Source organism: Sciurus vulgaris (assembly GCF_902686455.1).
Source record: "Sciurus vulgaris genome assembly, chromosome: 12".
In the NCBI taxonomy this organism is placed as follows: domain Eukaryota; kingdom Metazoa; phylum Chordata; class Mammalia; order Rodentia; family Sciuridae; genus Sciurus; species Sciurus vulgaris.
The window spans coordinates 73,485,982-73,512,741 of record NC_136473.1 but is presented as its reverse complement, the minus strand read 5'-3'; the positions used below and the strand labels follow the sequence as shown (position 1 = coordinate 73,512,741).

At 41.7% G+C, this 26,760-nt stretch overlaps 1 protein-coding gene across 2 annotated transcripts in view; it reads right to left on the bottom strand.

Annotated features, from left to right (window-relative positions):
- The window catches only part of KCNH1 (potassium voltage-gated channel subfamily H member 1), a 441,214-nt gene that overhangs the window by 93,122 nt on the left and 321,332 nt on the right, over positions 1 to 26,760 (bottom strand). For both annotated transcript variants that reach the window (XM_079107602.1, XM_079107603.1), the window contains exon 10: positions 9,223 to 9,419. In XM_079107602.1, coding sequence (XP_078963728.1) covers positions 9,223 to 9,419 — 197 coding nt within the window. The remainder of the gene's footprint in view (positions 1 to 9,222; positions 9,420 to 26,760) is intronic.

Sequence of the window (26,760 nt, the reverse complement as noted above, 5' to 3'; positions counted from 1 at the left end):
GTACATAATTAAAACAATCAGGGAAGCAAACAAGGAGATGAAAGAGCAAATGTGGCATTAAATGATCATACCAATCAACAGTTAAAAGAGCAAATATGGGAAGCAAGAGATCATTTCAATAAAGAGTTAGAGATACTAAAAAAAAAAAAAAAAAACAAACAGAAACCCTTGAAATGAAGGAAACAATAAACCAAGTTAAAAACTCCATAGAAAGCATAACCAATAGGATAGAACACCTGGAAGACAAAACCTCAGATATTGAAGACAAAATATTTAATCTTTAAAACAAAGTTGACCAAGGAGAAAAGATGGTAAGAAATCATGAACAGAATCTACAAGAATTATGGGATATCATGAAAAGGCCAAATTGAAGAATTATTGGGATTGAGGAAGGCTTAGAGAAACAAACCAAAGGAATGAACAATCTATTCAATGAAATAATTTCAGAAAATTTCCCAAATCTGAAGAATGAAATGCAAAACCAAGTACAAGAGGCTAATAGGACTCCAAATATACAAAATTACAACAGACCCACACCAAGGCACATTATTATGAAAATACCTAACATACAAAATAAAGACAGAATTTTAAAGGCCGCGAGAGAAAAGAATCAAATTACATTCAGGGGGAAACCAATAAGAATATCAGCAGATTTTTCAATTCAGACCCTAAAAGCTAGAAGGGCCTGGAACAACATTTACCAAGCCTTGAAAGAAAACGGATGCCAACCAAGAATCTTATACCCAGCAAAACTTACTTTCATTTTGACGATAAGATCCTTCCATGATAAACAAAAGCTAAAGGAATTTACAAAAAGAAAGCCGGCATTACAGAACATTCTCAGCAAAATATTCCATGAGGAAGAGATGAAAAACAACGATGTAAATCAGCAAGGAAGGAGCTAGCCTAAAGGAATAGCCAAATAAAGGAGAAACCAAATCATGTCAAAGAACAAAAATGAGTCAAATGACTGGGAATACAAATCACATCACAATAATAACCCTGAATGTTAATGGCCTGAACTCATCAATCAAAAGACATAGACTGGCAGATTGGATTAAAAAGAAAAATCCAACAATATGCTGCCTGCAAGAGACTCATCTCATAGAAAGAGATAGCCATAGACTAAAGGTGAAAGGATGGGAAAAAAAATATCATGCACACGGACACAGCAAAAAAGCTGGAGTATCCATCCTCATTTCAGATAATGTGGACTTCAAGCCAAAACTAGTCAGAAGGGATAAAGAAGGACGTTACATACTGTTAAGGGAAGCATAAATCAGCAAGACATAACAATCATAAATATCTATGCCCCGAACATTGGCTATTCCATGTACGTCAAACAAATCCTTCTCAATTCCAGAAATCAAACAGACCACAACACAATAATACTAGGCGATTTTAACACACCTCTCTCACCACTGGATAGATCCTCCAAACAAAACTTGAATAAAGAAACCATAGATCTCAATAATACAATCAACAATTTAGACTTAACCGACATATATAGAATATACCATCCAACAAAGAACGAATACACTTTCTTCTCAGCAGCACATGGATCCTTCTCTAAAATAGACCATGTCTTATGCCACAGAGCTACTACTGGCAAATACAAGAAGATGGAGATACTACCTTGTACTCTATCAGATCATAATGGATTGAAATTAGAAATAAATGACAGAATAAAAAACAGAAACTTCTCCAATACTTGGAGATTAAATAATACACTATTATATGATGAATGGATAACAGAAGACATCAGGAGGGAAATTAAAGAATTCTTAGAAGTAAACGAGAACAAAGACACATCATATCAAAATCTCTGGGACACTATGAAAGCAGTACTTAGAGGAAGATTTATTTCATGGGGCGCATTCAACAAAAGAAGTAGAAACCAACAAATAAACGACTTAACACTACAGCTCAAAGCCCTAGAAAAAGAAGAGCAGACCAACACCAAAAGCAGAAGACAAGAAATAGTTAAAATCAGAGCCAAAATCAACGAAACTGAAACAAAAGAAACAATTGGAAAAATTAACAAAATAAATAGTTGGTTCTTTGAAAAAATAAACAAAATTGATAAACCCTTAGCCACACTAACAAAGAGAAAGAGGGAGAAAACTCAAATTATTAAAATTTGGAATGAACAAGGAAATATCACAACAGACATGAGTGAAATATAAAACATAATTAGAAGCTATTTTGAAAATCTATATTCCAACAAAACAGAAAACCTCGAAGACATCAACAAGTTTCTAGAGACATATGAATTGCCTAAACTGAACGAGGAGGACATACACAACTTAAAGAAATCAATTTCAAGCAATGAAATAGAAGAGGTCATCAAAAGCCTACCAACAAAGAAAAGTCCGGGACCAGATGGGTTCTCAGCTGAGTTCTACAAAACCTTTAAAGAAGAGCTCATTCCAATACTTCTCAAAGTATTCCATAAAATAGAAGAGGAGGGAACCCTCCCAAACTCATTCTATGAAGCCAATATCACCCTGATACCTAAACCAGACAGAGACACATCGAGGAAAGAAAATTTCAGACCAATATCCTTAATGAACATTGACGCAAAAATTCTCAACAAAATTTTAGCAAATCACATACAAAAATATATTAAAAAGATAGTGCAGCACGATCAAGTGGGTTTTGTCCCAGGGATGTAAGGTTGGTTCAACATCCGGAAATCAATAAATGTCATTCACCATATCAACAGACTTAAGAATCACAGGATTATTTCGATAGATGCAGAAAAAGCATTCGATAAAATACAGCATCCCTTCATGCTCAAAACACTAGAAAAAATTGGTGTAGTGGGAACATTCCTTAACATTGTAAAGGCCATCTACGCTAAGCCCATGGCCAATATCATTCTAAATGGTTAAAAGCATTCCCCCTAAAAACTGGAACAAGGCAGGGATGCCCTCTTTTACCACTTCTATTCAACATCATTCTTGAGACTCTAGTCAGAGAAATTAGACAAACCAAAGAAATTAAAGGGATACAAATTGGAAAAGAAGAACTCAAACTATCCCTGTTCCCTGATGACATGATTATATATTTAGAGGAACCTGGAAATTCCACCAGAAAACTCTTAGAACTCATAAGTGAATTCAGTAAAGTAGCAGGTTACAAGATCAATGCTCATAAATCCAATGCATTTTTATACATAAGTGATGAATCTTCATAAAGAGAAATTAGAAAAACTGCCCCATTCACAATAGCATCGAAAAAAATAAAATACTTGGGAATCAATCTCACAAAAGAGGTGAAAGACCTCTACAATGAGAACTACAGAACACTAAAGAAAGAAATTAAAGAAAACCTTAGAAGATGGAAAGATCTCCCATGTTCTTGGATAGGCAGAATTAATATTGTCAAAATGGCCATACTACCTAAAGTGCTATACAGATTCAATGCAATTCCAATTAAAATCCCCATGATGTACCTTATAGAAATAGAACAAGCAATTATGAAATTCATCTGGAAGAATAAGAAACCCAGAATAGCTAAAGCAATCCTCAGTAGAAAGAGCAAAGCAGGGGGTATCGCAATACCAGATCTTCAGCTCTATTACAAAGCAATAGTAACAAAAACAGCATGGTATTGGTACCAAAATAGAAAGGTAGATCAATGGTACAGAATGGAGGACATGGACACAAACCCAAATAAATACAATTTTCTCATACTAGACAAAGGAGCCAAAAATATGCAATGGAGAAAAGATAGCCTCTTTAACAAATGGTGCTGGGAAAACTGGAAAACCATATGCAACAGAATGAAATTAAACCCCTATCTCTCACCCTGCACAAAACTCAACTCAAAATGGATCAAGGACCTTGGAATCAGACCAGAGACCCTGCATCTTATAGAAGAAAAAGTAGGTCCAAACCTTCAACTTGTTGGCTTAGGAGCAGACTTCCTTAACAGGACTCCCATAGCACAAGAAATAAAAGCAAGAATCAACAACTGGGATAGATTCAAACTAAAAATCTTTCTCTCAGCAAAGGAAACTATCAGTAATGTGAAGAGAGAGCCTACAGAGTGGGAGAATCTTTGCCACTCGTACTTCAGATAGAGCGCTAATTTCCAGAATCTATAAGAACTCAAAAAACTCTACACCAAGAATGCAAATAATCCAATCAACAAATGGGCTAAGGAAATGAACAGACACTTCACAGAAGAAGATGTACAAGCAATCAACAGATATATGAAAAAATGTTCAACATCTCTAGTAATAAGAGAAATGCAAATCAAAACTACCCTAAGATTCCATCTCACCCCAATTAGAATGGCGATTATCAAGAACACAAGCAACAATAGTTGTTGGCGAGGATGTGGGGAAAAAGGTACACTCATACATTGCTAGTGGGGCTGCAAATTAGTGTAGCCACTCTGGAAAGCAGTATGGAGATTCCTCAGAAAGCTTGGAATGGAACCACCATTTGACCCAGCTATCCCACTCCTTGGCCTATACCCAAAGGACTTAAAATCAGCATACTACAAAGATACAGCCACATCAATGTTCATAGCTGCTCAATTCACCATAGCCAGATTGTGGAACCAACCTAGATGACCTTCAGTTGATGAATGGATAAAGAAACTGTGGCATATATACAATGGAATATTACTCCGCCATGAAGAATGATAAAATTATGGCATTTGCAGGCAAATGGATGAAATTGGAGGATATCATGCTAAGTGAGATAAGCCAATCTCAAAAAACTAAAGGATGAATGATCTCGCTGATAAGCGGATGAGGACATATAATGGGGGTAGGAGGGGTTAGCGTTAAGGTTAGGGTTAGGTTTAGGGTTAGGGATAAGGAAGGTGGTAAGAATGGAGGAAGTAAGGACTGTATAGAGGGAAAAGAGGGGTGGGAGGGGTGGGGGGGAGGGAAAAATAACAGAATTAATCAAGCAACATTGCCCTATGTAAATTTATGATATTTAATTTAAAAAAGTATTATTTAATCCTTTCACATGTCCTATAATGCAAAGTTTTCATCATTTTAAAGATGATGAAGCTTTCATAAGTTGTCCAGAATTGCAGAAGCACTAAGCATCAGAGACAGGACCCAGATCAAAGCCTCATCTGGCTCAGCCAAGGAAAACTAAAGGTCTGAGTGCTGAATTGGCCTCCAGGCTCTGTCTCCTCACCTTGCCCAGGTCCTCATGTGGCTTCGGTGGAAACGCAGGGAGTGAAAGGTCCCTTCCTGAGTTGAATCCCAGCGCAGTGTTGAGAGCTGGGTGTTGCTTATACACTTTGGTTCAGGGATAAAGAAATGAGGCTTAGAACACAGACTCCAGAGGGGGCCAGGAGGTGGTGAGAAGCAGGAAGATTCCTGGTCCAGGAGTGATTCCTGACCCCGGTTCTTTAATTACCAGCCCAGCTATGTAACCTTCCTATAAAATGTCAAATTTGTGACATGTGGGTGGTAGTGACATGGTTACTGAGGCACCTTCCAGTTCAGAGTTTTTGCTATGTACAGAATGAGGTCTATAGGATCAAACAACTCCCCGAACAGATGTCTAAGGGACTGTGTTCTCAGAAATCTTAGCTAATAGCTCACTTGATTTTGCCAAGATCGAAACAGCCACAAGAATATACTTTATTTTGCCAGACCAAAAAAAAAAAAAAAAAAGCTACAAGAATAATTCATGCGTGTAATGTTCTCATCATCTCGGCCCCATGCAACTATGAATTAATTCTCAGAAGGACACAATCAATCGGGGACTACAATGGCAATACCAAAATGACAAGTCTCCTTTTTCTAAGAAAAGAACAGCTACCTCTTTACATAAAGGCTCTCACTAAAATTGCTTTGGATTAGGACCAGACTCACAAGCACTTGAGATGGAAAGAAAATTTGACTCTCCATTGGAGGCCTACGCTCCTTCCGCAATGTTCCTGAGCATGCGTAGTTGACATCCTCAGGTCCGCAAACCTGAGACGACTCAAGGCAGCCCGTTTTATCCTTGTGGGCAGTGCTGCCCTTGCAAAGAACATTCTTGTACTGTGCCCAAGGCTGTCTGTCCACAGCTTTGCTTCTTCTCTGCACTTGTGGCTCTACAACCTTAGTCCAAAGATGTGGTGTCCAGTCTTCTCTCCTTCTAAGTCTTCAATCATTGTGGACTTATAAAAACAAGCTGACCACCAAGGGGTTGTTATTTCTGTTGTTTTCTTAAAGACAAATTTACTTGATCACAGTTATTCCAAGATGATTACTTCTCCAAATAAACAGAACTGCATATTTTTTTCAACTTATCAGCAACACTGAAAGCTGATTATAATCAACTTGCTTTCATAGAAAGGAAGAATAAATCAAAAAATGAACTTCAAGAAAATCCACTTGGCAAAAAGTATCACCAACTAGCATTCCATGTTCTCAGCCAACAGGCAAATCAGGAAGAGCTGTGAAGGCCCACTTCACCCCCTCTGCCCATCTCCCACTGGAATTCAAATGGCCAGGTTTCAAATCACAGATCCATAAAAATCATCTAAGCACAACCTTGCATTTTATGATAAGGAAACCCAGGCCCAGAGAGTTCATTTCTTTCTCCTTGTCATCCTCAAATGCTCGGTACTCAGTTATACACTGAGGATAAGAACCCTAAGGCCTCTGAGTAGGAATTTGCAAAGCAATAAAATTCAAGGGGTTTAAAATAGGCAGAAGCATATTGGTTGGGTAATCCAACAACAAGTAGTTCAAGCCTTATGCCAAGAACTTAGAGGAAAAAATCTGTTTCCTTTCTTTAGACATTGTTCAAATTGTTACCCCAAGTGGAACACCTGCCCCTTCTGTTCGGTGAACACATCCTTTAGACTCAGTTCATCTCCACACTTTCTCCCCAATCCCCATTTAGCTGCCCTTCTCCCATATTGTCCCTGGGTGAATCATAATCACTATATTAGCCTCTCAAGCTGCAGGTTACCTTTCCACGTTCATGCATTAGGCTTTAGATCCTTGGAAATAGAAAACTGAGTACCATTTGGTTTCATTTATTATAGTCTGCCTAATTTGGCACATTTGGCACAGTCTAGTTCATTTGGTCATTCAGGGTACCAGATGTGGTCAGGAGTGGTTGAGGACAGGGATCTGGAGTCAAGCTTGAGTCATAGGTGGACCACACACATAAGCCATGCTAAAGTATACAGACATGATCCTGTACAGGGTCAAATTATCTGACTGAGCATGAGAAGAAAGCACTGAACAGGGGACAGACACAAGGCAGGAAGACGATAAGGAAATATCTTATCTTCATAAGTAAGTTTGGAACCCACTTCATGATCCTGCTGGACCTGGGTCTATTAAAAGGGGCTTTGTGTCCTCAGGAAAAAGCAAAGTATGAATTCCAATTTGCGAGCTTAGGTGGAATCAACAGGATCTGATGAGAACCCAAGACATGGGAAAGAGAGGAGTAAAATCAACATTGATACTAGGATTTCTAACTTGGGATCCAGGACAAATCAGACAATGTAAATAGAAACAGAGACCACAAGATAAGAAACAGGGTGGAGGAAAGACTAGAGGCCATTTAGGAGAAGATTCTTATGACAGTCTTTCTAGATAGTTCCTCTAGGTCCAGAACTACCATGTTACTGTTTTAAGGTGAAGAGAGATAGTTGAAGTACATGAAAAGCAATCACAAAAATCTAAAGAGGACAAATATTTTGATCCTCATAAAAACACATGGAGAAATGTTGATGATCTAAGCATGAAAGAAACAATTTCAGAGGATACATCTTCTGGGTTTTTTAAATACTGATAAATTCTTTGGCAGCTCTATACAAAATATTTTCTAGACAACCAAATTCCAGGTCTTTTTCTATTTCCTGGACCCAATTGAAGTATTTTTTTAAAATATAATTATTTATTTATTTTTTAATCTTTTATGGACTGTATTTTGATTCATTGTACACAAATGGGATATATCATTTCGTTTCTATGGTTGTACATGATGTAGATTCATACCATTTGTGTAGTCATACATGTACATAGGGTAAAGATGTCTGTCTCATTCCACCATTTTTCATACCCCACCTCCCTCTTACTTCCTTCTACATAATCTAAAGTTCCTTCATTCTTCTCTCACTCACTCCCCACACCCCAACCCCCATTATATATCATTCTCCACTATCAGGGAAAACATTCGGCCTTTGGTTTTTTGGGATTGGCTTATTTCACTGAGCATGATATTCTCCAATTCCATCCATTTATTTGCAAATGCCATAAAATTATTATTCTTTATGGCTGAATAATATTCCATTGTGTATATATACCACAGTTTCTTTATCCATTCATCTATTGAAGGGCATCTAGGTTGGTTCCACAATCTAGCTATTGTGAACTGAGCTGCTATAAACATTGACATGACTGTATTACTGTAGTATGCTGATTTTAAGTCCTTTGGGTATAAACTGAGGAGTGGGATAACTGGGTCAAAAGGTGGGTCCATTCCAAGTAAAGAATCCAATCAATAAGTGGGCCAAGGAACTGGACAGACACTTTACAGAAGACATAGAGGCAATTAATAAAAATACAAAAAGTGTTCAACATCTCTAGTAATTAGAGAAAGGTAAATTAAAACAACTCTAAGATTTTACCTTACTCCAATTAGAATGGCTATTATCAAGACACAAACAATAATAGATGTTGGCGTGGATGTGGGGGAAAAGGCACACTTTTACATTGCTGGTGAGGTTGCAAATTGGTGCAGCCACTCTGGAAAGCAGTGTGGAGATTCCTCAGAAAACTTGGAATGGACCCACCTTTTGACCCAGTTATCCTGATTGAAGTATTTTTATGTCATTTTAGAAAGCACTGTTGCCAGCTAGCTGCCCCACACCACTCAGTGGGTTCCAGTCATGGGGAGAACTCAGTTTACATTAATTAAGTGACTCCAGGCAGCCATTTTATTGGAACAACCTCATGTTTTACTCATCTTTTTCTAGTGCCAGGAGGTCCAGATATCAGTGGAGAGAAAAAGCCCCTACTGCACATTATCAAATCCCTTTTGCAACAAAATTTCTCCATCTCCTACTCAAGCAACATTCCCTCTCTCCATTTCACAGCAGAAGCTCCACAGAGCAAGCAACTTCCAGAACCTTCTTAGAACACATGGCTCCACTGAAATTTGCAGCCAAAGGACTTTCCTGGCATCCAAAGTGCACAAGGAAGAGTAGAGAAAAGAACTAAAACTGTCAGCTCACCCTCTTCCTCAGGTTGTAGGTGAGGATCAGGTTCCGGGAGAAGGAGTGAGAGAAGGCTGTGTAGAACTCCAGCACTTTCTGTAGGGCGTCCCGTTTGATCACATGGAGGTCACAGTAGGTCAAGGCCCTAACGTTAGCACAGGACTGGGCAAGGGTGGCTTCCTTCCAGAACACGTCTCCAAACACGTCTCCTTTCCCTAAGGAGAGAAAGTCATCATGAGCAGAATGTCAGCCAGGAAGGGACCTGGTCATGCAGTTGGCTTCCCTCTGCTCCCCAGAACTGCCATCTATTGATGTTCTACAATTTGGGCACAGAAAAGGCAAATTACGATTAATTTTAATCTTCACATGTGATTCAAGGAACTTTAAAATATCACATACTGCATGTCCAAGTTTAGCCAGTGGGTTTGGAATTCATAATGTCACCTCCTGGAAGGGTTATCCCAATCACTCTACTGAAAAGAATCCCCCTCCCATTATTCCTCATCGTATTTCCTTTTATCCCACAGCACTAATCATAATCTTTAGTTTTATTATGTTTATTCACTGGTTTATTGTATGTCTCCCAACTTGAGAGTTCATGTGACATTCCTCCACAAAAGAGCACCTGTCACATAGTAGGAGTTCAATATTCATAGGCAGAAGGGAAGTGAGGGAAGAAAGTGGACTGTGGGTCTACATCAGTGTGACTGAGAGTTGAATGGTTAGGCTGCTGGTGGGGAGGGGTGGACTCTCCCCGGGAGCTAAAGACTAGGACAGGTCTCTATGTGGAATGATCTACATAGAAGAAGTCAGGCAAGTCATGTCGCTGGCTCTTTGCGGTACAAAAATCCGTGGATATTTGTCACCGCTTGCAGCAACAACTTGCACGGGTCTTATGGGTGGTGGAGTGGAAACTGAGGCACTTCTATCTTTCTCTTTAGTACACTACTTTCTTGCTTGTTTGTTTATAGAGGATAGAGGAAATGAGATTTACTTGCTTTGAGAGGAGAGAGAGAGAGACTTTGCTTATCAGAGAGAAAGAGACTTTGTTTAAGAGAGACTTTGAGAAAAGGACAGACTTTGCTTAGAGCTTAGAGGAAGAGACTTGCTACGCCTTAAAGTCCTGCATCCTGTGAATTAAGGGTACGTCTACCTAAGGTGTCCTAGTGATGCGTCTCAGTTCTCTGCTCTGCGATCTGCCTTCTGCCGCTTTTCTTTCTTCTTGCCATTTCTTTTGCTAGCTGCTGTGTGTCCCTACTAGCTGCTGTGTTCTTCTTTCTTTTGGCTGCTGCCGCTGCTTTTCCCTACTAGCTGCTGCCACGTGTTTTTCCCTCTGGCTGCTGCTGCGCGTGTGTCTAGCTGCTTCCGTGCGTGAGTCTTCTTCTACTGCTTTTCTGCTAATGGCTGCTGTCTGTCTCGCTCCGCCTACACTTATATCACCTCCAGGAGGCAGAGAGCAGGGCCACGCCTCTTACACAAAGATTAGGCGAGATGCTCTGAGCAGGCAATTAGTGCTCGAGAACACATGTGCATACATTGTGTGCGTGGACGATAAAATCACCTGAGTGTGCTTATGTCAATTAACCTCCTCGCTGCCGATGTGATCAGCATGGCACAGCCCCAAACAAGTCAGGGTTTCAGCACTTCATACTTGTCCACTGTCCTAAGGTTTATATTTTTATGGTGCTTCCTTCTCTCATTCCTTCTTCTAAATAACGTTCCTTAGCCTTGCCAAATGCCTTCCTAGTAGCATAAAAATGCAAGCCTAATATAATGTCATCTCTAGGAACTTCTATCTCTAGCCCTCTATCAGTACATTTAATAAATCAAGAGCAATGCTATGGACCAAATGCTCATGTCCCCCCAAACTCTTATGTTGAAATCCCAACTCCTAATATAATACTGTCATGAGATGGAGCCTTTGCAAGGCAATTAAGTCACAAGGGTGGAGCTCTTGTGAATGGGATTACTGCCTTAGTAAAAGAGATTCCAAAGAGTTCTCCTGTGCTCTTTCTTCCATGTGAGGATATACTGAGAAGTAGGCAGTCTGCAGCTGGAAGAGGGCTCCCATCACAACCTGACTATGCTGGCATCCTGATCTTGAACTTCCAGCCTCCAAAACTGTGGCATATAGAACTGTTGTCTATATGCCAATCCTGTCTAAAGTATTTACTATAGCAGCTCACACCGAGGCAAGTACTAATCCCACATGGCCATACTCTGAGTCAAACTTCTTTCCATTTCCTCTAAACACCTGCTTTTCCCACCTAGGGATACTCTTCTGACCTTTCCTAAAGACCAACGCTTACATGTATGTCTAATGAAAAGCCTAATTCATTCCTGGCACAGTCTCTGGGTATAAATACCTTAAAATGTTTATCTTGTATCTTACTGGTCAGCACAAATACAACACAAATTTAAATCCTCAGAGAGGAATAATCAAGGGGAAAGAAAAAAATGCTACAAAGGGTGAAAAGTAATGTATTCAAGGGAGCTATCAGCCTACATATCCAGATCAGCCAAGCTCCAGAGCTGGAATCCAGGTATCTGGATCATTTGATTCACAGGACCATTAAAGGTAAGGAGCCAATTATACTTTCAAGCTCATGGAAAGATTTATCTTTTTTTCTCAGTCACCAAAAAGTGTCCATTCTAAGAATATAAGATATTCCATGGACACAATCTTGTCTGAGTACCTTCCAAATGCAAGCAAATGGACTGAGCATGTTACTTCATTTGTGTGTGTCTGTGGTTCTAATATGAAGATGCTTTTACTGACTCAAAGTAAGTTGGACACATGCTTGGGGGAGCTTCTAGGTAAACACATCTTTGAAACTGTGCTATCTGTAGTCCTTTAGCAAGTTCTTTTTTCAAATATCTTTAATATAGGTGGGACAAGTTAGGACCGGCATCACTGGTTGGGAATGTTTCTCTCTGTGGGATGTTACTGGCTGTTGTAGAAATAGGTCCATGCGGTGGACACTCTCTAGCTCTGAGTTCTCACCAGCCATGCTGGCCAGCTCATTTGTACATATTAAACATTCTGTAACCTTTCTATACTGCCCACGGTGACCTATGTGCCCTTTATGGTCACACGGTCTTACTCCTCTAGAGAATGCTCTTCCTCTGAAGCAGGAAGGTAGACCCTTTTAAAAAGGATGCCCTCCATTCCCTTCCCCACTGCTATCACATGTTGCAACTCATATCAAGAGGAGAAGCTTAATTTCCTTCCCCCTGAATCAGGGTTGGCCTTACTCACTTGATCAATAAAATCTGGCAGAAATGATGTTCTCGGATTTTGAGGCAAAGTCATAAGATGCCTCTTGGAATACTTATTCTTGGGACTTCCTGTCTTGGAATCCAATCACCATGGGGAAAATACAAACCAAAAAAAGGGGTCACATGTAAGTGCTATGATCCTTTGCCAGCTGAGCACTCAGCTGACAGGCAGCCTCAACTGCCAGTCCTGTCTGTCAGCCACCTTGCTGATCTGGGCCAGGTGAGCCTTCAGATGACTGCAACCCCACATGGAATGGTAAGATAATAAAATTTCTTAAGCCATCATGTTTATGGATTTACGCAAAGCAACAGGTCATCAGAAAATGCAGAATCATGAAGGTGTAGGCTGAGAAGCTCATGAGAACCCAGTAGGGAAGCTCAGGGAACCTAATGGGTTCCCTCCTATTCCAGCAGAACATCCCAAAGCATCCAGGCTCTATGCTCTGAGCCACATCCTTCTCTGGAGGAAATGAGACAAGAACGAATAAGGGGTGGCTCTGGCAGGGGCAGATTTTCCTGGGCATACAATTTTGAAGATCAGCGAGAAATGAATCATTTACAAAACCCTCTCTCTCCTGGGATGAAACGTGGGATAATTAAGTCAGAATAATTGAGATCAAGTAGAAGCCTACTGGTGATTTTGTTTGATCCTTATTATCTCATTTAGACAAGACCCAATATATGAGCATTAGTCCCCTTAAATGAATCTAGAAGTCATTTCTAATTATAGAAGCACCCTTAAAGTAATATATTAATTCTCAAGTGCATTTAATGTATGAATTTTGCTGTAGAAGTTCAGTTTATAAACAATTCAGGGGCATACCCACTGCATAAAACAAAAGGACAGCCACATCTCAGTTGGAAAAGCTGAGACATAAGTGTTTTAGAAATGACAGCATTCTTATTATAAAAAGTTTTCCAATCAAAGATTTTTGACAGAAACAATAAATGGAGGGCATTTCCTACCACAAAAAGTATTTCACAGTAAGATAATCACAATTAATCTATCGGGTCCAGGAGTCTCAGAGTTGTCATATGTTGGATTTGATTTTCAACCCAAATTGAAAATCATACAATCTTCCTTCCTGTCAAGGCAGCATTTGGGGTTTAAATTATCTGTTAGTGAGACTTAAGAATGTGGTGTCGGAGGACCTGTCAGATTCAAAACAAACCAGGACTATTCTGGCAAATGAGAACTGTTTTCATAACATGCACAAGTTAGGAAAACCATCCAAAGGCAGGCTGCAGAGCCTTTGGCAGGCTGCTCACAAGTTATACACATTGTTGAAAATAATGACTTCCCCACCCCAGGTCAGGATTGCAAATCAGAAGTAAGGACAAGCCCTACACCCACACTTCCCTCTCGTTTATTAGTGTGAAATGATCACTCACTCAAGAACAAAAGGTACCCCAATGCACCGGGCAATCAAACTACTCAGAGCAATCAGCTTATTGATTTATTTATTATACGGAGACGCTGGATGCAGAATGTAAAACCCAATGTTCCAAGTCTCTACCACACGAATGTTCTAAGTGGATGTTCTGAGCCCGGGATGAAAGGAGGGTATGGTGGGGGGGCGAGGAAAGGCAGTCTAATTAAAACTCCAGGCAAACATCCCTGTAATAATCAATCATTCGTCCCCTCCCGCCCCATTAGACACAGCTGCCTCTACACAACCTTGACTCCTACAGTGGACACAGGCAGCCCCGTGGAGCACCAACGGGGACTGAAGAACAATCACGAACACCGGTGGGAGGCAGGACCAGAGCAGAGGTGCACAGGGCAGGCAGGGGCGATCTCCCGGGCACAGCACAGGAGAAAAGCAAACCCACGCTGGCAATTTGATTTAGGGAAGGGCAGAAGCTGGAAGGGGGAGGTAGGAGTGGGTTTGGAGGGCGTTACCAGGGCAACTTTAAGAGGTGCCAGAATGGGTCCCCCAAAGCATCAGATAGCCTTCCAGCATGTTCAGAAGTTGCAGGGAAACAATCCTGAGCTAAACCCTACATCTGAGTTTGGAGCTCTCTAGAGAAGGCCCTGTTTATTCAAAGTCAGACTCAGTGAACTTGACAGGCCAGGGGGATCAAAGCAAAAGTGAAGTTTCTGCCTGTCTTCACTATTCTCTATTATGTGCTCCTTGAAGAACTGCTCACAGTGGAATCTTGAACTAAGCAAAACAGACTCCAAAGTAAAAATCACTATCTGCTACTACAATCACTAATCTTTTCTAGACTCAAATCAATCAGAAATAACTCAGCCATTCCTGCAACCACTGCTAGGCACTGTTCTGGGTATCCCAGTGGAACAACAGCTGCAGAGAGGGCAGGAGTCATAGGGGCATGTTAGGGGCTATGAGATAGGAGAACACAGGAGGGCAGCCAATTCAGACTCAAGGGTAAGGGAAATCTTCAAAGATGTGACCCCTGGGAGGAGAACTGAAGGATCAGTTCAAATTAACCAGCAGAGGTCTGCGGCATGGAGATGGTCTGAAGCAGAAGGAATAATACGTGCAAAGTCCCTGAGGCACAAGAAGCCGACTCCAGTAGAAGTAAAAACCATTCAGAAGCCTCTGATTACCCATATTTGGGATTATCTGCTCCTCACTCACCTGTAGCTATGATTCTTACTGGTATATTTTGTAATCCTTTGAGGTAAGACCCTGGTCTCCTTGTGCAACAAGCTCACGTACGTACCTTCCATACTCTCTACACAGAGTGGGCAACACTTGAGTAGCCATCTAAAGTTCTGGCTCCATGACTCTGATGGGGGTGGAGGGGGGAGTCTTCCAGGGAGGTGCTAAGTTGCCCAAAACACAGGGTACACCAAGGGCTGCTCTTTTGTGCTCACCTCATCCCTTTTATACTTTGACCCCAGGACATCAGGAAGTCCTTTGCCCTAAGTCATTTCAAGACAAGAGAAATTGTCTTGAAATTGTTCACTTTCTCAGGATGGTGAGATGCAACTTCAGAAATCCTGGCATAGAAAAGGGAGGCTCTGAGGAAGCTGCATTCTGTCCCCTGGCCCTAGGAAGAACTCTGCTGGTGAGACACAGAAAGGGACTGGAGTACCCTTTGCAGGCCAGGCCAGCCCTAAGCAGAATGTGCACATGCACTTGACCAGGTAGTTCAGGAAGACAGTGATGAGAATGTCATGCCTCTGGCCACCTTGATCCATCATACACACCAGATGGTTAAATTTGGGCCCAATCTTCACGTCTAAGACACAAAGAAAATGTGCCCAAATCTCCTCCTTCCTGGCACCGACCTAGCAGGTCTTCTAAGAATTTGACCAGCCATTCTCTGGACATGAGTTTCAGGGTAGACAGGCTGGTTGCAAGCCCAGGTGCACCTGGTTGGGGGCTTTTGCTGACCCTTCTCCCTCCCTCTCCACCCTCCAGTCACACTGGGGTTCCTAGGTCCCTCCAAGTCTGGCTCCCCTCTTTCTTCAGAGCCTTCCCAACACACCTCCCATACCCTATCCTGCTCCTTGGTCTGGATGACTCCTGCTCATTCTTTGAATACACCCACATTTCCTCTCTGATCCCTTGGTGGGAGAAGCTCCCCACTACACTGGCCCCCTTCACAGTTTCCCTCTGGGAACATCTATGTCACCTGTAAATGTGCATCCCCAGCACTGTTTCTGGCACATGGCAGGGCACTCAGTGGTTGTGGAGTCTAGAAACCACCGGTGACTTACTAAACCTCTTCCAGCCTTGATTCACTCAGCTATAATATGTGGGTAAAATACCCACTTCAGAGCTCTTGTAAGGTTTACATGAACGAAGGTCAAGCACTCAGTACTGTTCTTGGAACACAGTAGGTACTTTAAAAACATCCTCTTCACACCTCACAGAAGCAAATGCCATAGGGATTACCATCCCATTTTAAAGGGAGAAAAGTGAATTCCAGAGAGGTTCAGTGATTACCTGGGACCCCATAAACTTTCCCACACTGTGATGTGGCCTCCATACCAGGAGGGGCTACACAGTGTTCCCAGCGGGCTGCCCCCTGTATCCCCTTCCTCAAGGAACCCTCCCCTGGGATCAGTAGTCAGTGAGACCTGCTTTGGACAGGCAGCGTACTAGGTGACAGAAGTAAAAATAAGTGAGAGACAGAGCTTTGACCTTAAGGAGCTATGGGCTAGACTTCCAGTAGTTCCTTTAATTCACTCCTCTCCTCTTATGGAGGTGGAACCAGAAAAGAATGAAGACTGCATCCCAATTAGGTGTGGCCATTCGTCCAAGTTCTGGTTAAGGGATGTGTGCAATTTAATATCCTTAAAGGGAGGGATCACATGCTGTGCTTCCCTTTCCCACTTTCCTGCTGGCAGGAAGGAGAATGTGGGTTTTCCTGGACCAGAAGGCCCAGGGCAATGACCTGGGCACACTCGGAGAAAGCTGGGTACCTGACCCAGGAAGTTGCCATACCTGCCCTCTTACACCTGGACTGCTACATGGAAGAATAAACTTCAGTCGTGTCTAAGCGTCTATTATTTGGGGCTTTAGTTAGAGCAGCTGAACCCATGGTCCAGCAGAGCAGCATAATGTGTTGGGCTCCATGGCAAAGTGTTTGCGTAAGGTAAGAAGGGGCTTCCAGGTGACTGGGGGACCAGGTGTAACGTGATGACAGAGTCTCAGGCAAAACGTTCAGAGCAAAAGCTATCATGACTTGGCAGCATCCGCCTGCTTCCTCACCCTGACCCAACTGACCACACAGCCAGGATTACCGACGACACACGTGCCAGGTTCAAAGCACCCACTCTGTCTTGCCCAGGGGTGCTGAAGTCCAGCCTTTCAAGTTTTTTGAGGAACACTTAATTACTCTCCCACATGTGTCGGAGGCTATTCCCCGGGCCCCCCGCCACCCCACTGGTAGTAATCAAAGCTCTGACATCTTGTAAGTGTTGCTTTCTCTTATCTGTAGTAAAGCTACAAAGCCCTTCTTATCCTCAATGCAAAAACAAATGCTGCTGGCTGCCTGTGACCTCTGTTTCATCTGCTGTGGTTTACAGATGTGAGAACATGCATCAAAGACAGACGGACACAATGGAAGTCTTGTCAACTTGCCTTCCTGTCTGAGTTGTGAAAATACACTAATAGGGATAAAGCCCCAGCTCTAAGCTCGAGGGTTTATCTGATTGTGTTGGGGCATTGTGTGCTTAGCCAATAGTTTTTATTGAATTTCTTATGCCAATGAAGAAAGCAGGGATTGGAAATGCAGGAGTGGCCTTGGCTCCAGGGACAGGCCTGCATTTCTTCCCACTTCCTAGAGGAGCATCTACTTCTAGAAAAGTTGAGTCTCGTTTTAGGTTAATGTAGGAGAGTACAGAGATGTTAAAAATATATATATTTTTTCTCTTTTGAGGTTGGTACAAAGGAAAGCAATAGTTATGGGTTGTCTGCAAACCACCTCTATACCAGAGTTGGGACTCTGGGGTGTATCACCCGCATATCTGGTCAGTAACACCAACACAAGAGGGTCAGGCCTCAAGGAAACTGCACCTGACTTTGTCTCTCTCAAGCAGTTATCAGATTGAGGTTCCCAAAGGTGGATTATGTCTCACCAATTCTCTGCACACAATCCAATTCAGCTCAACAACTTGGCCACACCTATTATGGATCAGGCAGTGCCCCAGACATTCAGGAGGACAAAAATTGAACATACGAGGTTGCTCCTATATTCAAGAGGTTTATATATATATATATATATATATATATATATATATATGTGTGTGTGTGTGTGTGTGTGTGTGTGTGTGTGTGTAACACCCAGGATAAAACAGCAATAAAAAATGTAATGCTGAGATGTGGGGGAGGCTGGGGTAGGCAGAACTATGGAGATTTCATGGAGGATATGAAAAGGCAGCTGAGCTTATGGGGTAAGACAAAAGAATGTAGACACACCAAAGTTGCAGATGATATTTTCCAAAGAGCAGGGAAGAAAGCCGAGTTGTTGGGAATGAAGACCTGGCTTCTGCTCCGTTCACTTTCCTTTACTAGCTCAACTCCTTTGTAGTCTTATTTACACTGATTGCACACTCTTACTGTTGAGAGTGGTTAATTTGAATAATTGTCTCCACGCCCACTATTTCCTCCCATGGGAGGGCAGCTCTGGCTGTACTGCGCCCCAAACCGCCCTCTTCCCTTCGTTTGATTAATAAGCTTGGAAGGAGGACATTCTCCCCTCAGGGACCCACTGCCTGCAGGAAGTATGCTCTCTGTGCCTCCATGCCTAACATTTATGGGGCAGACCCGCATCAGGATAGCCTTGTGCTGTTAGTACCACGAGGTGGGCCTCATACTGGGACTCCTTCTTGGATGTGGCTGGAAAGCATACTCTCTAATATTAGCTCTATCTGGTTCAGAGCTCTGGGGAGACGGATATGAACTACTCAGCACGTCTGGGGCCAGCGCCTACCCTTTCCATTTCTCCAGTCACTGCCCTCTTGCTCCCGACCGTCATCCTCCACTAACACTGCTCTCACCATGGTCTACGTCACTCCTCTGATCAGCCTAAAAGCCAGCTTTCAGCCCTCAATGTCGTGAAGAGCTGTGGTTCTGGTATGTATGTGTGTGATTTAGCTGTTTCTAAAACTTCAAACTGCAATGTCCTAGCAGACCATAAAATAGAGCTGTGTCTTATGATCCATAGCTTCTATTAAGTTAAATATAGTTCTGTGACATTTGCAAATGCCCGCAGCATCCCCCCACCACCCCTTGGCTTCTATGATCTCCTGCTTTCCTGGTCTCTGCCCCTCTTCAGTCAGTCCCTCTCAGGCTCCTATACTAACTGATATTCCTTGGGACTCTACTCCGGACCTTGTTCCTTCTTAATCTCCCCTCCCTCCTTGGGTGTTCTCCCTGGTTTCAAGTTGCAAACTGGACTTTGTTGATCCCCAAATTTATACTTCCCAACCCTGATCTCTCTTTTAAGCCCAGAATTTCCCACTGGACATGTTCACTCAGCGAAAACTCTCAGATCCGATGCTGGAATTGGTCACCTCCTGGGAAATCCTGTTCACCCTCCAGTGCTGCCCACCCTAGTAAATTCTCCAAGTCATCCAGGGTTCCCTCTTGCCTCTCTCCAGAGACAACACATGACTGGGTTCTGGTTATTTCACCTAACAAACATCTTTGGATCTAATTTTCCCCATTTTCCGCAGCTGTGAAGTCAGGTCAGACTGCTCTCATCTCTCGGCATCCTCCTTGCTGGTCTCCCTGCCTCTAATCTTGGCTCTAACCCATTTTCCAAACAACTACCAGGATGATTTTTCTAAACATAAATGCAATTCTGTCATTTTCTCCTTTGAAAATCTCACTGGTTCAATGCTGCCACCCATCCGAATTCCTCTACAAAGTTCAAGGCCTCGTCATTCCACCCTCTTCAGAATGCTGTACCTCAGGTAGACTGAACTATTTTTCATTTTCAGACATGTCTCCCAAATCTTTGTAGATGCTCTCCCTTCTCCCTGGAACACTCATTTTCCAAACTCCCCTCCCAACCCCCTACAGTCACTGCTGTACCTGGTGACACTCAGCTCAGACATCACCTCTGTCTTCCCATGGTTGAGCTAGAGTAGAGGTCTGCCATATAAGTCCCAATAGCACCCCACTCCCATTCCTATTATAGCATTTGGCACTATAAAATGCACACTTACTCATCTCTCTTTTTGATAGGAAGGTTTGCTCCATGAGATGGATCTGCATGGTTCACTCTTGTATCCCCAACCCCTTAACCCCATATCTGGCCTGATGATGGCGGAAACAAATCAATACACCAGTGAAAAGATGGGTCTGAGTGACACAAAGTAAGGAGGGCCAGGTTATGAAAGTCCTAGAATGTATGAAGCTGCATGACTTTGAGAGGAAGATTGGGCCCCAGTCCAAGTATAAGAACCCAGGTATCCCTGAGGTAGCTACATAGTCAACCTGACCCAAGAGGAAAGAATTTGCTAACCTGCTCAGAAATACTCCCTTCACTCACTGTAATTCACTTTAATGCTAAGATGCTGTTTACAGGTAAATTTAAGAATAAAGAAAATGCATGTTAGAAATCACCCTATGATAACAAATGCTCTTCTAAAGTGTTAAAACTTCACCTCAAGATGGGTCACCAGCTTTCCTTGTAGGGATTCTACTGAGCAGGAGCCAAAGGCTGGCATCTGTAGTTGGATGGGGGCTCATAGCTAAATGGTTAAGCTAAAGCAGCAATTTGGAAAAAGCATGACAGTTCTCCTTTTATTCTTCACAATTGCAATTAGATAAAATTAAATTAGCCCCATGTCTCTTCACCAAGCAGATTACAAATTTTCCACTGGAAGCAGGTGAATGTTTTCCAAGATCCCTGCAGATGAGAGCTGAAAATTGTCTTTATCTTCCCCCTTCTGTTTATTTATAAAAGAATATGAGTGCATTGCAGAAAAATAATTGAAATATATTACAAAATAAAGATTATTCTTCAGACTACCATTCAGAAAGTGTTAATATCTTGATAAATCTTCCTTCTAAGCACATATGCATTTTTATGTAGTTAAGGTTATTATGTAGCCATGTATTCTGATTTTTTCCCATTTAAAATTATATTTGAAACATTTTTCATGCCAATAAAACTTCATATCATCATAATAAATGCCTTAGAATTTATTATTCCACTGATTCCTCTGTCTGGACTCTAAACGTTTAAGAATTTCCTTTAGAAAGGAATGACAGATATAACTTTCAGTGCCTTCAGGGACTGTACACACATTTTTTAAATTGTTTAAGCAAAAGCAGAATTAAGAAAGAATCTGGTCTCTACCCCACTCTCTCTTAATCAGAAAATGTGTGCATTACCTGATGAAAATGTTTTTGTTTTTGAAATTCTAGATTTTTCATACTATAGCTCCTCGCTAAGAGTGTAGATTTAATGTAAGTGCTTTAGTTGATGGAAAGGAGTTATATGAATATTAATGCTTGGTTGGAGGATGCAGAGATACACCTAAGCATAGCCTTCTACCCCTGTGCTGAGTGCAAGTGGTAAGCGGCAGTAACATCCACCCCAAAACTTCACCAGGTCTCGGGGGGAATGTGGAGCAAGGCTGCACAGTGAAGGCAGGCAGTGGAGACCCCATTTCTCACCTACCGCAACTCATAAGAATCTTGGGAAGCATCTCCAGGAAAGATTCAGCTTCCCTGTCTTTAAAGCATGAGGCTTTACACAAAGTTGTTGTGGTTGTTTTTAAACCTTTGTTAAGTCATTCTGTCTTCACTGCCTGGCCATCTTCCTTTCCAAGAACTGGGGAAGGAAGCAGTTGGATAGTACAGGTACAATTAATGCCACTTATTTTCTGTCTAGATCAGTAAATAAAGACATCTAATTGAAAAATAAAATACTTTTTATAGTACTGGGAATTGAATCCAGGGCCCTGCACAGGGTAGGTAAGCACTCTATCATAAAGATACACCCCAGTCCTAAAATATCATTCTTTTAAATTATATCTTTTAACCAAAAGCATGTAAGAAACTTGAAATAATGCTGACTTTCTCAAAATCTATTTGAAAAGTTAAAAATATTTTTTCTCATTTCAAAACCAGCATATGCTCTTTTAAATGGACTTGAAAGGCAAAAATATAAAAAAAAGAAAATTAAAATTTCCTACAGCCTCACAAACAAGACAGCCATAATAACATGGTAGTAAAGATGTTTATGGCTTTTGTCCGTGAAGATTTCCCCTGACACACACATAACTGAGACCATATTGCATTTTAAAATTGTCTTTTACTTACTTCGCTCATCATAAGAATTTTTCTAATATTGTTTAAAATTCCTTATGAGCATTTGATTGGCTGAACTCCCATTTAAAATGCTCTGAACAAATTTAATCATTTGGAAAAAAAATCCTATGTCCATCTTTAGTTTTCTTTTTTCCCCACTTCTATTTCATATTTCTTCCACTGATTTCTCAATCTGTCATGAGCCTGGACTTCTTTTCCTGGTTCAGAGCCATCTTTCTGAGTAATGTTGGACCCTCCCTCCACTGGGATATCCTACTGGCCTTTAGATGCAACAAGTCAAACAGTCTTCTTTTCAATTCTCACACAGCTGACTTCCTGCTGACTTTACCTTCAATTGCCAATACCTCCCTTTCCTTACTCACCCAGACATCAGAATCACCTCCCCACGTCCTAGTATTTAAAACCCTAGAGTCTCTCCTTGGTGATATTTTATCCATTTGTCCTTCCCAAGGAAGATTATCAGACTTAGCAAATAAAAATATAGGATAACTGTCATTTATAACTAAAAAGAATTAAAAAATTTAAATTTTTTAAAAAAAAATATAGGATGTTCAGTTAAAATTGAATCTCAGTGAATGAATAATTTCCCTCATAAACATGTTTTGCGGCTGGGGAGATAGCTCAGGTGGCAGAGTGCTTGCCTTGCAAGCACAAGGCCCTGGATTCAATCCCCAGCACAGCAAAAAAAAAAAAAAAAAAAACAAGCAAACAAATAAAAAACCATGTCTTGTTTGTATTTGGGAAAAACTTATGCTAATAAGGATGTGCTGTTTATATGAATTCAAATTTCCCTGGCCATTCTGTCCTTGACTTGGGAGCCCCTCCCATCCCCACTTTCCCTGTCCCCACATCTAACATGTCTTGTTTCTATCATAAGCCACAGGCACCGGATGTCCCCTGCCCATCTCCCTGTCTGATTCAGTGATCTTTACAAATCATAGCTCTAACGGTGACATACCTCGCTCACCAGCTTTGGTGGTCTCCTACTGCCTACTTCTCATGCTGCCAGAGCCATCCACAAATGAGCCTTGACATGCCTGCTGGCCCCTGCAGGGTTCTTGGCTCCAGCTCCAGTGCTGGTCTTGTGATTAGGTAACCCACTCCATACTTTCCTCCTCCTGGCCTGGCCTATACCCTTCTAGCCATTTAGAAGGCCCTCATTGTCTGGTATATAGATCACAAGGAAGTTTAGCCTACCATTTGATAGGTCTAGAAAAGTTGAAAATTGGCAACTTCATGCTGTTGAAGCTAAGGTAATAAAAGGTCCCCTGCCTGGTGCTTCCTGCCTTCCCCGTTCATCTTCTCACTCCAAGCCACCACAAACATCAAGTAGTGACTGCCTAAAGCAATGCTTCTCAAAGTGTGGTCCTCAGACCACAGGTGTGGAATCACATTTAGGGCTTGTTGGCACTGCAGACTCCAAGGCTACAGTGCTACAAAATGAGAATCTACAGGGAGCAGCTGGGACTCTGTATTGTGAACATGCTTCCCAGATGAGTCCTGTGCTCACTGAAGCTGAGAATTCTTGGCCCCATCAAGAGGCGGCTCAGTCTACTCTGCCAGCATTGGTCCCTGATCATGCACTACACAATCCCATCCTGACACCTCTAAGGCTTTGCTGCTCTGACCACTTCAAGACCCAGCCCATCAAACTCCTCAAGGGAAACCCAAGCCCTGCTCAACTTCTACTTTCTCCATGAACATTTTCCTCATCACCAGGAAGTATATAGAAAGAGGTATTATGTTGCTTATGGTTACTAACCATACATTTGTTTCACTCAATTTGACAGAACACTCCCCCAAGACAGAGATGTCTTTCTGTATCCCCAAAGAGACTAATGCTATGATATGCTGTGATAATGGCCAAATAAATAGATGCTGCATTAATATCCAAACAAAGCCAACAGCCCAAAGAAGCTAACTATCAAGCAAAGATGAGTGTCTTCCAATTTAGAAACTGTGAGAAGGATGTACTCCTATACATTTAGGAAGGATGCGTTTGTAAATTCTAATCATGACAGGACCATAGGTAGGACTTGTGTCACATGTCAGGCCTGCACATTAACCTTCCCCATGGCCATTCCTGCCCCACCCCAACCCAGTGAATAGGTTTTAGTCCATCCAGAAATTGACCTGTCTCTAGGTGACCCTTGTGCCTGGATTTGTTTCTAACAGATACTGTAAATTCCTCCTTCCCTCCCTTCCACCCCCATCCATTCCTCCTCCTCCTCTCCTTTTGACTCTCTAGTCCCCTCTCACGTCCTGGAGGTCCTCCCTCCCGATACCTCTGGACTCTGACTCTCCTTCCCCTACCTACGCTGGGCCTCACTCTTTCTCCTGATCCTCCCAGTTCTTCTCCATGCCTTTTCATTTGTGGAACCCCCAAATCCTCATGCCACTCACATGATTTAAGTTCCCTCTGGGTCTCTCAACCTCACAAGATCAAGTCCAAACTTGTCATGGTTATGTGCTAAAGGCTTGGTTGCCAGCCTGTGGCACTATTAGGAAGTAGTGCAACCTTTAGAGAGTGGGGTCTAGTTGAAAGATGTAGGGGGTGTAACTTTCAAGGGTCCCAGTCTTTCTCTTTCTGGTTTCTGGCTGTCATGAGGTAAACAGTTTTGCTCCACCATGCATCTCCCAATATGATGTTCTGCCTCACCATAGCCCACAGGCATGGAACCAATCAGCCATTGACTAAAACCTGAACCCAAGAGCCCAGATAAATCTTTCCTCCTTTAAGTTGTTTTTCTATCATAACAACAGAAAGCTAACACAAGACTCTTACTTTGGCCCATGGAGCTAATCACAGTCCAGCCTTTCAATTCTACTTAATTCAGTGAACAGTTCCTGGTACCTTCTATGTGTTGGCCCACGTGATGAATGCCAGAGATATGAAATCGAGGGGACCTGGGCTCACAGAAGAGAGACAGGAATAATGCAATAGATGTGGTATAATGGGCTCGGTAGAAGCACAGGAGGACTTAGAGACTCTTAACCAATTAATTGTTAATTTTTTCAAGGCTATAGTTATGTCTCAAGCTCCACGTCCAGCTCTTTTTACTATCCGATGCAACCTGGCCAAAAGACTTCTGACTTCCCAACAGAACGAAAGCAAAATGAAAAGACAAGACACAGGATGACCAAACAAAATGCAAATTAAGTATTGAAATGCAAAACCCATAGGTTACAAGGGTGACACAGAATCTCAGTGAAGTGAGATTTTATAAATACAGCACTTACGAGATAGAAACAGGGAGATATTAAACATATCTAAGCACAGGCTTGATGCTGATCTGGGACTCATCTATACTGGTCAAGTAACAGAATACCAAGATAACAACCTACATATAGATGCCAACAGCACCCTGGGGCAGGGGCAAAAGGAGGCATGCATATGCCTCTTTATTCCAACATCTATAAAAAAAAAAAATTGGAAGAGATACCTTAAAAAATCTAATGAATAGAATGGGCATGCTCAAAGTTTCGATTTATTTCAAGGAATCAAGAAACTAAGTTTGAAAAGCTGCTAAGTAATTTCTTAGAGAATTCCAAAAGGAGATGGGGAGGATGTCATGTCAAAAATAAGGCAGAGAGAAGAACAGAGAGACAAAGAGATGAGATTTCTAGTATGTTCTGTCGTCAGAGGGCAGCAAGGCTTTCAATACAAAAAAAGATATTGTCTAGCTTTGTGGGACTATGTTTTTAAATTGTGGATTTTGATCATGTCAAGAAAGCAAGTTAGTAGATCATGATGTTCATTTTTTTAAAATAAATAAGAGAGCCAGGCATGATGGTGCACACCTTTAATGCCAGCACCCTGGGAGGATGAGGCAGGAGGACTACAAGTCTGAGGCCACCTCAGCAACGTAATGAGGTTCTAAGCAATTTAGTGACATCCTGTCTCAAAACATAAAAGGACTGCGGGTGTGGCTCAGTGGTTAAACATCCCTGGGTTCAATCCGCAGTACCAAAAATTAAAATTAAAAACTAAAAAATAGCATTTAATAAAAAAAAAATACCATGTTACATTTCACTCAGTGAGAGAAATACTAAATTTTATGTGGCACCTGGTGTAACATGTATTAGTTTGCAACATGATGCACATTTCATGTGCGAGGGTGCTATCATGAGAAGTCTAGAAGACTTTCATTAGAAAAGGTTCTATTTTAACACACTCAGTTATGAATACTGACCTTTTCTTCATTCTTGGAATCTGTGCTAAAATTAATCAGAGTATGGGGGTGGAATATTAGAACTGGAAGGAGGAAGCAAATTAGCAGAATGTAAATGAGTGAACTGATAACAAGAGACCAGAGAGCAAAAGAATGAGATAGATGAGCTCTGGTTATTTTTTTCTAAAGTCTCTGGCTTGTGATAAAGATTCCCTGGATATTTTCCTTCCTCACAAGAGCATTGGTATACAGTAGCTGCTCAATAAGTGTTCAGTGAGTCCCTCGAAGCATTTACATTCTCTCTGTGATAATACTTGTCATACAGAATGATGGTT